At 44.2% G+C, this 13642-nt stretch overlaps 1 protein-coding gene across 1 annotated transcript in view; it reads left to right on the top strand.

Annotated features, from left to right (window-relative positions):
- The window catches only part of AMMECR1 (AMMECR nuclear protein 1), a 132666-nt gene that overhangs the window by 38082 nt on the left and 80942 nt on the right, over positions 1–13642 (top strand). The window contains exon 2 of the mRNA XM_083722375.1: positions 1527–2100. Within this exon, the coding sequence (XP_083578501.1) occupies positions 1527–2100 (574 nt within the window). The remainder of the gene's footprint in view (positions 1–1526; positions 2101–13642) is intronic.

Raw genomic sequence — 13642 nt, forward strand, 5'->3', positions numbered from 1 at the left:
TTCCTATGGCTCTTGTGGGAAACTACAGGATTTCAACATGGAGGATGTTGCTCACTGTCCATTTGCCCTTAGGAAGAAGCCTCAAAGGGCAGCTATTACTTTCCCTCACTAAGTATACATAGGATTGTCTATTTACTTAACTATTAAGTGTCAATGAGCAATATTAAAAGCTGGGGTGGGGTGGGGAGAGAGGAAGGAAGAACAGTTCCAAATAATTGTTTTATTTTGCTTGTCTATATGTATCATTCTAAAACCAATGAAAAAAATGTATGCACTTCTTGGGCTGCCTCATTCACCTTGCTTATAAAGGATGTCCTTCTCTCTGGTGGTGTTTTTGGGAGCCTTGGGCGAACCTTTCCCACCAAATAGATCACAGTCATAAGGCAGCCAACGGCAGGTAGCAGCTTGCACGTTGCTGTTTTTTGGGGGGGTTGGTGGTGTTTAAAAAAACAGGATCCTCCCAGGCTCTGGCTTGCTGACTCAGACTTATATATTTCGCCTTCCTTCTCCATGCCAACTCAGGTCATGTGAATTATTTAGTAGGGCATTTTTCAGTTCTCTCCGAAGGGAGGGATGGTTGGGAGGCAGGCTGAACTTCAACCTTGCAGACAGTATACCTGGTTTTTGTGTGTTTTTAATAATGCAATTAAAACGAAAAGAAAAAAAAAAAAGCCCAAACCAAACACCGTCGTAAGCTGAGGCTATAAAGACTTTTGTGACACTGAGAAACGAACGTGGAGTGCGGGAGGGGGAAATATGGGATATGGAGGGGATTGTCAAAATGGGACAAGGGGGAGGCTACTAATGCTGCTCTTTCTTTTTTCTCTCGTTATACCCCTTCTTTTCCCCACTGTGTACATTAACCCCCCCCTTCCCACGTTATCGTTGTTTTAAATTTCCCAACGCATCTCCTCCCTCCGTTCTCCTCCACATCCCTTTGCCTTCATCCTTGTTGCTCGGCCATTATTCCCTGGGTCCTTCTTCTTCTCTCCCTCCCTCCTTCCATTCAATCGTCCCTTGCTCCTTCTTCTGCCGCGTCTTCCCCGCACACCGCTCCTTCTTCTTTACCTTTCCATTTCCCATCTTCCGCTTCTCCTCACATTCCCCCCATCCATCTCTTTCATTCCTCCTTCCCCACATCTCTTTCTTCGTCTGTTGCCCCCACATCCCCCTTCCTCCTCCCTTCGATCCCCTCCTTTCCCACATCCCCGCTCCCCTTTCTCGCTCACGTCCTTCGCCCTTCCTTTCCCGCGTCCCCTCTACTCTTTCCCGCACATCCCTCTTTTTCTCTCTCTCCCTTTCCTTCCTTCTCACATTCTCCCATTCCTCCCCGCTTTCTTCCTTCCCTTCTCACATCCCCACTTCCCCGCATTTCCCCCTCTTCTCTTTCTTCTCCTCATCCTCTCCCCCCCCTCCATCTCTTCCCCTCATCCCTCTCCTGCCTCCTCGCATTTCCTTCTTCTCTCTCCCCCTCCGCTCGCCCCTTCCTCTCCCTCCTGCCCGCCTCCCCTCCTCCCCGGCTGCAGGCGGAGCGGGCCCGGCAGGAGGCGGAGGCGGAGGCGGGGCGGGCGGGCGCACGTCCCCCGGCCGGCGGAGCGGCCCCCCCGCCATGGGTCGGAAGCGCTGCGTGGGGGGAGACGGCTCCAAGATGGCGGCGGGTTGCTGCGGGGTGAAGAAGCAGAAGCTCTCCAGCTCCCCTCCGTCGGGCTCGGCCGGCCCGGGCAGCGGCGGCGGCGGCGGCGGCAGCTCGCACTGCGGCGGGGCGGCGGCGGCGGCGGGGTCCGGGGGAGGCTGCGGCGAGCCGGGGTCCCTTCCTGCGCTGCCGGGGGGCGCCCCCCGCCTCAACGGCCTCGGGGGGCTGGCGGGGGGCTCCCCCGGCTGCGCCCTCTCCCCGCCGCTGCCGCCCAGCTGCGGCGCGGGACCAGGAGGCCTCTCCGCGCCGGCAGCCGCCTCGCTCCTCTCCTCGCCCGGGGTCGGGCCCGGCGGCTGCAGGAAGATGGTGGTGTCGGCCGAGATGTGCTGCTTCTGCTTCGACGTGCTCTACTGTCACCTGTACGGCTACCAGCCCCCGCGGAGCCCCCGCTTCACCAACGACCCTTAGTAAGTGAAGAAGGTGCCCCCCCTCTCCTGTCCGCGGAAAGAAAAGGGTGCTTGCATTTGTGGATGGGAAGCCTCCCCTTGGAAAGACCCCTCCCTAAGTTCAGTATGTGTGTGTGTATGTGTGCATGGGGTGGGGAAGGCGGTGGGGGGGGGTTACTTCTTTAATGACCTTTAGCTCATAGTTTTATTTATTCCCCCCCTCTTTGACAAGCCAGAAGTCTGCAGGACACCCCCCATGTCATTTGCCTGTCGTGTACTCTTCCCCCCACCCGCTTTCCCATCTAGTTCTAATTCATAATATTTATAATGGCTGCGATCCCTCTGTGCATTCATTGAACCTTTCAGTAAGCTCTGTTCCACGTAGTGCAGGTTTGGGCTGTAAGGTGGGTGCCTGAAAAGTGTACTAATGTAAGTATGCTTACAGCGATGCAAAGTGGTAGCGTTAGTATGGATATGTGATTGCACGTATATTAATGCAAACAATACTGGAAGCAAGCTTTCCCTCTCTCCGTATATATTTAAAAAGTGTACCAAGAAGTATCCGGCAACCCTCCCCATTGACCCTCCAATACATAATGCTCCTCTTGTTCTAGCACAGTGTAACCCCAAACCGATTGCTTTCTGTGTAAGAGGGCCCCCCCCATAGACTAGCAGGTAGCTCTCCAGTTTGTCTTGTTGCTCCAGTGTGCTGCTCCAACTACTTTTGTTAGAATCCTCATATTTTTCCTGCTCTAAGAACAACTTCTCTCTCTCTGTCTCTCTCTCTCTCTCACAGCCATTCTCACAATCCCTAAAAGCCTTACTTACTTTATAAAAACACACAACCTTTTATCTCTGATAGCACTGTGTTACTGTCGTTGTGTGCTCCCCCCCCCATGTATTTTTCACCCTGCCTAGAACGTCTGACCTAGATCCCAACAGTGCTCCCATCTCGCATGTACCAGGGATCCCCCACCCATTATCCCTAATTACTCTTCTATTGTAAGCAATAGTGAATATTTCAGTACATCTGAATGAAATTGCTCTCGTCTAGTGGATAGCATCCTTCTCCCTCTAGCTACGCTCTCCTACACCTCTACATGGCTCAACCCAACCCCTTTGTGTACCCCAACAAACACATCTTGTGAGCACCCTTCAGATTTTTCCTGCTTTCCCTGTAAAGACTTAATAGATCTCCCAGGATGCTGCTTCCTCACCCTGTTTGTCTCCTAACACTCATACTGTACTTGTACGGGAGCTTGGGTGGAGTGCTGGTGGAGGGTGGCATATGCAGGGAAGAACTAGCAGGCAGAAAGAGAATCCTTGACACTTCCATCCACTTGCAAGTTTTTCATCTGAGAATACAACCCCCCTCCCCATTTCAGAACAGAAGTAAACACAGCTAAGGAGGGGGGAATGGACCGAGGTGGCTCCAATGGAGAGTTTCATTGGCATGAGAAAAGTTATGTATCCTTCCTCTCACCTGCCAGTTCTCCCCTTCATTCTGTTACCATAGCTAAAGGGGGTTTAATAGTAGAGTTTGCTAAGGTAATTCAATAGTTTTGCCTTCAGAGCAACTGCTTCATCAGCAGCAACCTTTAGTGAATAATCCCTTACTTCCTTCCCATATAGCTTTCTCTTAGCTGAAATATAACTCCTTCTTTCTCCAGTGAGCAGTTCTGTAGCTACCTCAGTTGTGTTTCTTGGCTTCTTACACCGGCAAGAGGGGGGGAAGAAGGTCCTCAGTTCCAACTTCACTAATGTCCCTTTAGGACCATACACCCCATAATACTTCCACCCCCACCACCCCACAGCAAGCATAAAATTTACAGTGGATGTCCTCTTTCAAAGTACAGCCCCTCAATTATTAGTTTTAAAACAAAATCATATACCACCATGTTTTCAGGTTGTTTTTCATAAGCAATTACTCAATAACATTTATTATATTTATATAATATGCTCAAGGTGGCATACAAGTTCTTCCTTGTCTCTTTTACTCTCACAGCAGCCCTTTGAGATAGGTCAGGGATAGCCAATGCAGTGCCTTCCAGGTGTTTTTGACCTCTGGCAATTCTGGCTGGGGCTGATGGGAGTTGTAGTCCAAAATATCTAGTAGACACTGTGTTGGCTGCCACTGAGTTACTCCAAGAGATAGTGCCTAAACCAAAGATAGTAGGTAAAAAATAGATTGGTAGTGTAGGCTCCAGGGAAGGGAATTCTACTGACGGTACCAGCACTGAGAAGGCTATCTCTTAGATTACTGCTCAGAGTGGAAGGGAACCCAGAAGAGAACTCATTGTAGATAGTCATGCTCTAGGAAGCCAATATAAGGTAGAGGTAAAGGGACCCCTGACCATTAGGTCCAGTCACGGATGACTCTGGGGTTGCAGCGCTCATCTCACTTTATTGGCCGAGGGAGCCAGCGTACAGCTTCCAGGTCATGTGGCCAGCATGACTAAGCCGCTTCTGGCGAACCAGAGCAGCGCACAGAAACGCCGTTTACCTTCCCGCTGGAGCGGTACCTATTTATCTACTTGCACTTTGATGTGCTTTCAAACTGCTAGGTTGGCAGGAGCAGGGGCCGAGCAACGGGAGCTCACCCCGTCGTAGGGATTTGAACCGCCAACCTTCTGATCAGCAAGTCTTAGGCTCTGTGGTTTAACCCACAGCACCACCTGTGTCCCAGGAAGCCAATATACTGAGGCTAAATATGTCCAAGAGATGTTGCAGCTGATGGAATATATTTCATGCCACAGAGGCCACTTGGGTCCCCAGTGCAGCTGGATCCAGGAACATTCTTAGACTGCACACTTCTTTCTTACGAGGAGTACAGCCCTGTCCAAGAAAGGTAGAACACCATCTTCCTGAGTGGAGGAGCCCAACGACCCAAGCCATGCATAGCAACTAGCATCCCTATAACATGTTTGAACCTGTATTGCAGGTTTTGCTAGTAAGGATATTCACCACTCTATATTGCAGAAACATTGTTGCCGTATAGTTAAGGTGGAAAGATCAAATGGCATTCTGCTATTGTAAAGTCTTGCCACTGTAATCCTAATAAAATCAAGACTATTTGTCCAAATTATCTAAAGGTTAACACAGAAAATCTTCATGCTAAGCACACTATAAATTGACCACATTAAAAATAAAACCTGATAAGAAATTACTGAGATACAGCAGTTGTTTAAAGATTCCCCTAATAAGTGCAAATTTATCCACTTTCTGACAATTATTTGCACATCTAAAATATACCTTCTGTTTTTCCCTTTTGCTGGTTTAGATACACTCAAAAATTCAAGGAAATTGCAGAGGTCTTCTCCTTCCTGGTTTGGTGAAAATCTGTTGTGTATCCATAAAAATGTGAGGTTTTAAAATTTCAATTTCAATCCATCATTTAAGCACGGACAAGTCATATTTCAACACACATTCAGGGCTAGGTTGTGCCGGGTGAAGCTTCTCAGTTGAATGATCATCTGCTGCCAGACTGACAGCACAATCTTATACAGTACTAGCCTGCTCAGAATTAAGGCTCATCGAGTTCAATGGGACTTACTCTCATGTGTAGGATTTAAGCCTCAGGAAGCTTGCAAAAGCCAGTAGGTCTGGGAAATGGGGGTGTAGGGGCAAGAGGGAACAACAACCTGTATGTAGTGGTTGGTTGTAGTGCTTTGCATTATGTGTATGTTTGGATTTATTTGTGTGAAGTGATTGTAAAGGGCTGAGCCTGAATCAGTTTTTGTGTGTGGTTTTGCATTTGTGTAAAGGGGATTGTGAGAAGTGGCCGTAAATGGCTAGACGAGGAGTGACCCAGACCACTTCAGGGAGAGCTTGATGGCTAAGTAAGGAGTTGAATGCAGTGTATATCCATAACCATGTACAGTATATTGATAATTTATTCAAATAAATTTGCTATATAGGAAACCATTGCAATAACAATAAGCACTGTTTGCTGCTTTGCATAGAATCTACTGTGTGCTTCACCAAACCCTTCAATACATATATTGTGAACTTTGTATATTTATCATAATATTTTTTGATATGGAGATTGATCTTTTTGCCTCTGAAGCCAGAAATCTGCATAGCGAAACACAAAGCTAAACCTGAATATCTCATATCTGTCTCTGTATTCTGTTCAGTGTGGCATTAGACCAATTAATTTTCTCTTTGCTGTATCAGAGTTAAGTTATGAGTTCTCATAACCTCATAACCTCTTAACTTAAAGATGCACATTTGCCATGACATAACCACATTAGTTATCCTTTGTATGACCGTCCTACAAATAGGAACGTAAAAGGATAAGAAAGTATATTTTACTTAGTTTTTCAATGTGATTTTATGGGTGAAGTGGGGATTCTAATCCAGGTTACTGAACAAAAATAAGGAAGCTTGGGAGGTAGCAATTGTTCTTGATTGATTGATTGATTGATTGATTAACATAGCACAGGAAATCTGAACTTCTTCCAGGAGATGAGGATACACAGCCACATTTTGTTGCAGCTCCCACTTGTCCCACTTACAGAATGCTGTCTTATCTTGCTTTCAGCCTTCACTTCAGGTTGAGCCTCCCATTATGCTATGCAGAAATACCGCTGTATTGTATTCATGTGTTCAGTGAACTGAAAATTCCTTTCCCCTCTTGTCATCATTCAGTGGCTGTACAGTTTCTAGGTCCTATAGATGCATCACTTCACTAGTGGCCACTGGTGAAGTGGTAATCTCTGGTTATCCCTCCTGCAACTGTGGGTTGAAACAGATGGCCAGTTTCCATGTGGTTTCCAATGTACACTATTCCCCATGGCAGCTGTAACATGAGAGACAGCTGGTTTAGACTCTGGCCAGATGGAAAGCCAAGTGTAACTGTGCCCTCCATTTCTCTGGACATCCGAACAACTGTAGTTGTTGGCTTACCACATGACTGCTGTCTTTTTCAAGCTGTCCTGGCTTCAGTTTCACCAAAATTCTTCCTGTGCATTGAGCCTCCACAGTTACCAGGGCAGTACCTATGTTGCTATTCCATGAGAGATAAGCGTGATGTGCTGAACATAGAATTCAGCTTCCTGGAATTCTGAATTTTCATGACAGTTTCTACTCCCTTTTGTCTGCTAAGGTAGGCTTTGAGATATGTGACCAATGCCTGCTAAAATGTCAGAAGCCAAGGAAGTTGATGAGTAATATTTTAAGCTGTGGGAGAGGAACAAAGAGAGGGAGAGAGAATATGCATTCCTGCCAAAAATGCTTCCACTTTAAAAAACATATAAAAACAAGAAACAGTTTATGCCTTTTGGTGGTCTCCATGCTACTTCAGCTTCCTGAATCTCCCATTCCTTTCCTCCTCCTCAGCTTCTTCTGGACTAGGAATGGCGAAAATTCTATACCCTGCAAGCTATATGACAAATTAAAATACACACGCTGCGTTTTAGTAGTGACATGTACCCCTACTAGGGTTGCTGCTGATGTGTATTTCTGCATTCTTGCACTCATCCACTGTCTGCAACAGTTAATACCTTATTACAGTGGTATGTCTGGATGCGAACGGGATCCGTTCTGGAGCCCCATTCGCATCCAGAAGCAAACGCAACCAGCGTCTGTGCGTTTCGCCACTTCTGTGCATGCACGTGACGTCATTTTGACTGTTTGCACGAGCGGCGAAACTCGGAAGTAAAGCGCTTCGTTACTTCCGGGTCGCCGCAGCGCGCAACCCAAAAATACTTTTCCCGAAGCTACTTCAGCCTGAGGTATGACTGTATTCAGCAAATGCATCTTGGAGAAGACCTGTAGGTCCTTGGCCATGTGATGCTTGATGTTCAATTCTAGGCATCTCTAGGTAGGGTTATGTGATGGGATAATGAGCTGCTTGTGCGTAAAGCTTGATCCCTCCGGGTTTTGGCTGGTCAGCCAACCTGAGTCTCTAACGGAGCCCCCAAAGCATGACTCCGTCAGTCGCTGGTAGAATCCGACAGTGGGCGTCTACGGAACTTACTCCAACATAAAAGCTGTTTGACGGACATGCGCCTCCTGGACTCTCTGCGTGACAGCTTCCGGCGAGGGGTGGGGGTTGCTAAAGGGGGTCTTGTTACCTCCTCACTGTTCTCACTGGAAGTATCCCAGAGCCTCCCCTCCGACTCCCTTTCCCTTTGAGCTCCTGCTCTCCCCCTACTGGTTCCCTCTTCTGCTGCAGAGCCTCTCCTATTCTCCTGGAGCCTTTCTACCACCTGTTCTTCCGATGGCAGTTTCCTGACAGGTTAGGAAAGACTCCTGTCTACAAATCTATGGTGAGAGCACAGTTACCTCACAGCTGCTACAGCTTTGGCTGCTGTAAAGCAGGAAAGGGGCATCCAAAATGGTAAGTGGGCCGGAGTAACTTCCCTATAAGAGTTGTGACTTTTTTGTTTATAATGAAATAGGGCAATAGGGATCATGTATATAAAATATTGTGTTGAAAAAGTTGGCAGAACTTTTCCTCTCCCTCTCATACTACAAAAACCCAGGGTCATCTAATGAAGCTATAAGGGTGACAGATTCAAGATACAGAAAACAAAAGTGTTTTATATTGTGAGCCTCCCTGAGATCTGTGGATGAAGCGTGGTATACAAATTTAATAAATAAAACAAAATAAAAACTAGTTATTCGCAAAACACATAATTAAACTACAGAATTCTCTACCACAAAATGTGGTGAGGGACCCCAACTTAGATGGCTTTAGAAAGGTATGAGACTCTGATGATGGGCATATTTATTCTCCAGAATTAGAGCAAGCTGCCTCTGAATGCCAGTCTCTGAGAACAGGAGTGGAAGATTGCTGTTGCACTCATGTCCTTCTTGTGAGCTTTCCAGAGGCTACTATTGGTCACTACTGGAAACAGGATTCTGGACAAAATAGCTCTTTGGTTTGATCTAGCAGAGCTCTTATGTTCTGAAACCCTGGAGGGCCAATACAGTATCCTCAGCCTTTTCAGACCCAGGACCAGGGTGGATTTGATTTAAATCAAATCAATTTAAATCACAATTTAAATCACTAGTCAGTAAGGCTTGATTTAAATAATTCTTTTTACCGAAAGACTCATTCTTGCTGGTATAATCTTAATATTTACAACTAGATAAAAGTTTCATTTTTGGAATAATAAATTTTCATAGTAGTTTTTACAGTTATATCAAAAATTACTGATTTGATATACAACTAGAAATACATTGGCAGATAATTATGAAATTATTGTGAGGTTTAATAAGTTAACTGTTTATATTTGGACAACCTTTCTACTGTACTTTATTGGAAGGAGAAAAATAATCATTTCCTTAATAACAATTTAAACTATTTAACTAAAACAATAACATTACAGCATATGTATCCATGTTTGTTAACTGATGTGGTTAAACGATTTTTTTAAAAACACACACCTTAGACTGAGTTTTAGCACACATGAAAAACTTAAAACAAATCCTTATTTCCTGATGAATAGCCTTTGGACTATAATGTAACTTAAATAGAAAACTCTCTTTAGAAAGATTTTTCCTCCGAAGCATTTTATTTTAAAAATCCAATTTAAATTAAAAAAATTCAATTCAAATAAAAAAACCCTGATTTAAATAAAAAAAAAATCCGATAAAAAAAAAATATCATTGATTTTTATCCACCATGCCCAGGACCTACTTTTAATCCACACATCCACCCATTTCTGAATATTTTTGCATGGTAGTAGTGTTCCTGTTGTGACCCATCTTGGATCAGGCTGCAACCCACCACTGAACAGCAGTGGTGTAGGTAATACGCAGCTAAAGGGATCAGCGCTGTGGCTTGGCATAAGGCAGCTTACTGTGCTGCATCTTGAGAGTTACATGCGCAGCCTCCTTATTCCATGTGCTGACTTGTTGGCTGGCCAGTAAGTCTCTTATCTAAGCCTTCTAGCTTCCTCCAGTGATTTCTGCATCCCTAACTCTTCAGTGATTCCTAAACAAAACATATGCTCCTCTTCAGAATGTAATCTGAGCTACTCGTGATTGATTGTGGATCATTAAAGCCCACCATTATGTCATTCTTGCTAAGAATTACTTTATTTCTTAGATCCGTTGCATAGGCAGGCTTGTGCAGTGGTTAGTGTCAGATAGTGTTCAAAACTTCTATTTTTCTAGGCACATTTTGCGACAGGGAATTTTAGCAGTTTCTGAGCTCGGCGCAGTACTGCTCCCAATATTTCAGATTAAAACTACAGAGTGGAAGGAAAAGAGGACCTTTTTCTGCCTCCCCACTTCCAGCTACTCTCTGAAGACTGGAGAAGAGACCCTCTTAGGAATATTAGGGGGGTGGGCAGGGGAAGGACTAGACCATGTGAAAAATGAACAATATTTTAGCTGCAGCTCATTCATTTTCAGCTTTGTATTCTTGTTATAAAAAAGCACGCCTAGACATTCAGTTGTTGCTTCCATAACCAAGGTTTATCTCAATTTCTAACATTGGTGTCAGACTAGACTGGGGAAGCCCAGATTAAAATCCTCACTCAGCCATGAAACTCACTAGGTGATTTTGGTTCTCCCTCCCTGCCTTCTCCCCTCGTGTGTGTGTGTGTGTGTGTGCATGTGTGCAGGGTGGATAAAAAAAAAAGATTTTTTTAAAAAGGATTTTTTTTTTTAATTTAAATTGATTTTTTTAAATTTAATTTGGATTTTAAAAATAAAATGCTTTTGGAGGAAAAAACTTTTGTAAAGATAGTTTTCTATTTAAGTTACATTATAGTCCAAAGGCCATCAGGAAATAAGGATTTGTTTTAAGTGTTTCATGTGTGCTGAAAAAAATGTTTAACCACATCAGTTAACAAACATGGAGACATATGCTATCATGTTATTGTTTTAGTTAAATAAATTGTTTGAATTGTTATTAAGGAAATGATTGTTTTTCTCCTTCCAATAAAGTACAGTAGAAAAGTTGTCCAAATATAAACAGTTAACTTATTAAACCTCACAACTTATTAAACCTCACAATAATTTCATAATTATCTGTCTATATTTCTAATAGTATAATCAAATCAGTAATTTTTGATATAACTGTAAAAACTCCTCTGAAAATGTATTATTCCAAAAATGAAACTTTCATCTGGTTGTAAATATTAAGATTATACCAGCAGCAATGCCTTTCTGTAAAAAAAATAAATGATTTAAATTAAGTCTTACTGACTAGTGATTTAAATCATGATTTAAATTGTTTTGATTTAAATCAAATCCACTCTGGTGTGCATGCATGTGTGTGCCTAACCTGCCACAGGGTAGTGGGGGAAATCCATGCACTCCGCCTCAAGTTCCTTGTTGGAAAAGTGGGATAAATGTAAGAAATAAAATTATAGTTGTCGTGTGAACATGTTTGAAAACTGGGGCAAAAGTGCCTAAAATAAAATGAGTTACAAACAGGAGTGAGTTTTCCTTTCACAGTCTCTATTCTGCCAGTATAGTTTTCTGAATAAATCCAGCATTTCTACTGATAAGGTTTTCCCCTCTATAATAGTATTTCTCATGCTCAGTCTGTTTTATTAACAGAGTTCACTAAATACCTTGCCTGCTCGCCATAAGCTTGTTCCGTAGTTGCTCAGTGTATCCTTCTCTGCCACCATGCTTTTTAAAAAATTCCTTTGTGTCACCAAGAAATCATCTACCATTCTACAGTCCATAGTTGCTATGGTTGTAGCTCCCCATTGTATCAGTATATACCGCATTTTTCGCTCTATAAGACGCACCAGACCGCAAAACGCACTTAGTTTTTGGAGGAGGAAAACAAGAAAAAAAATATTCTGAATCCCAGAAGCCAGAACAGCAAGAGGGATCGCTGCACAGAGAAAGCAGTGACCCCTCTTGCTGTTCTGGCTTCTGGGATAGCTGCGCAGCCTGCATTCGCTCCATAAGATGCACACACATTTCCCCTTACTTTTTAGGAGGGAAAAAGTGAGTCTTATAGAGCAAAAAATATGGTATATATAATGCTCTCTCTCTGCTCCAAGCCAGCTAATAATTTTGACTTCACCTGTGATGCCACATTAACCAACACATCCATTGTGCAACCAGTAATGCTAGGTGGAGGCTTGTCGCTGACCTTGCCCTGTGTATCTGAAACACAGTGCAAAGTTGGGGGACAAGTCTTTGCTCTCTTCTCCAATTACAACTTTGGAGATTGGTAGGGGATTCCGTGTAGTCAATTATCAGCCTCCTATTCTGGTCTCTATCCCCACCCTTCATCCAGCTTGGTGGGGTAGAGGCAAGGCTTGCTTGGGCTTTGTTGTTTGCTGATCTTTTGGAGTACCCAATGAACTTCAACACAAACTCTCCCAAATCTGCCTTCCAGTTCCAACTTAGAGCTGAAAGGGGAAGGCAAAGGCTTTGTACTTGGTAGTCCGAACTCCTAGTGGGCATAGAGCCAAAGTAAATCCCAGGCTTCCTCTGATCTTTGTGGCTGGGGAGGGAGTGGGAATCCCCCCGCCTTGCCCTGAGAAGAAGCCTAGACCTTCTCATGCTTGCTAGAGGTTGTGTGAGTCCTTGCAGTGCTGAATGAAATTGTTGATCCCTGGGAAGAAAGCACCACCAGGGAAGCTTCAGTCTGCCAAACAGAGCTGTGTTGTCATACTTGGCCTTAGTTATGTGCTTACATGGCTCATTAAAACAGGCGCTTTGAAACCACACAATTTTGGGAACACTGAATGGATTTTCACCAGACTAGCAGAAGGCACACCTTCACAAAAATTTTGAATTGTTAAAATAATCTGAACTGCCAAAAGATTAAGCTTCAACTGTGTTTTCAGGGGATACGAAAACACAGACAGAACAAAGACACTGTTTCAAAGCAAGCTATTAAACTGCAAGAACTTAGTCATTTTTTATCAGATGTTCTAAAATTTGTTCAGTCTATACCCCTCACCAGGTTGATTTTCTGTGCCAGCTTCCATACTGACAAGACAAATTGTCCTGATTGTTTGATCAATAGATTTTTAGGCTTGAAATGACAGAATGCCAAACTGGTCACTTAACTTAATTCTAGTGCCGCTCTTGTACCTGTGGTTAAGAGCTGTGGTGAATAGCTTGAATGCTGCATAGCACCAGTCTCTGACTTCCTGTGTTTCCTGGAGGCCCCTTGATTTATTTTGAAGACAGCTCTTGGTAGGGACCAGAAACAGTAGTCTTTCCAAGTGCAAGAACACCTTATCCCATTCTAAGTTTGGTGCCTTTGTGTTCTTACTCATGGCTGTTTCTTCTTACTGTTTTTTCCATGGCAGTCATGTCGTGGCATGGTGGACCATATTTTAATGCCTTACTGTAAGCATTCAAATAGCTTCTGCTTTGCTCCTTTGCTAGTGGAAGCAACAAGCCAGTGTGGTGTAGTGGTTAAGAGCGGTGGACTCGTAATCTGGTGAACTGGGTTTGCGTCCCCACTCCTCCACATGCAGCTGCTGGGTATCTTGGGCTAGTCACACTTCCTTGAAGTCTCTCAGCTTCAAGTCTCTCAGCTTCAAGTCTCTCACCATTAACTACCTCACAGAGTGTGTGTTGTGAGGGAGGAAGGGAAAGGAGAATGTTAGCCGCTTTGAGACTC

The sequence above is a fragment of the Podarcis gaigeae genome (genome assembly GCF_964106915.1).
Source record: "Podarcis gaigeae genome assembly, chromosome: Z".
NCBI lineage: Eukaryota > Metazoa > Chordata > Lepidosauria > Squamata > Lacertidae > Podarcis > Podarcis gaigeae.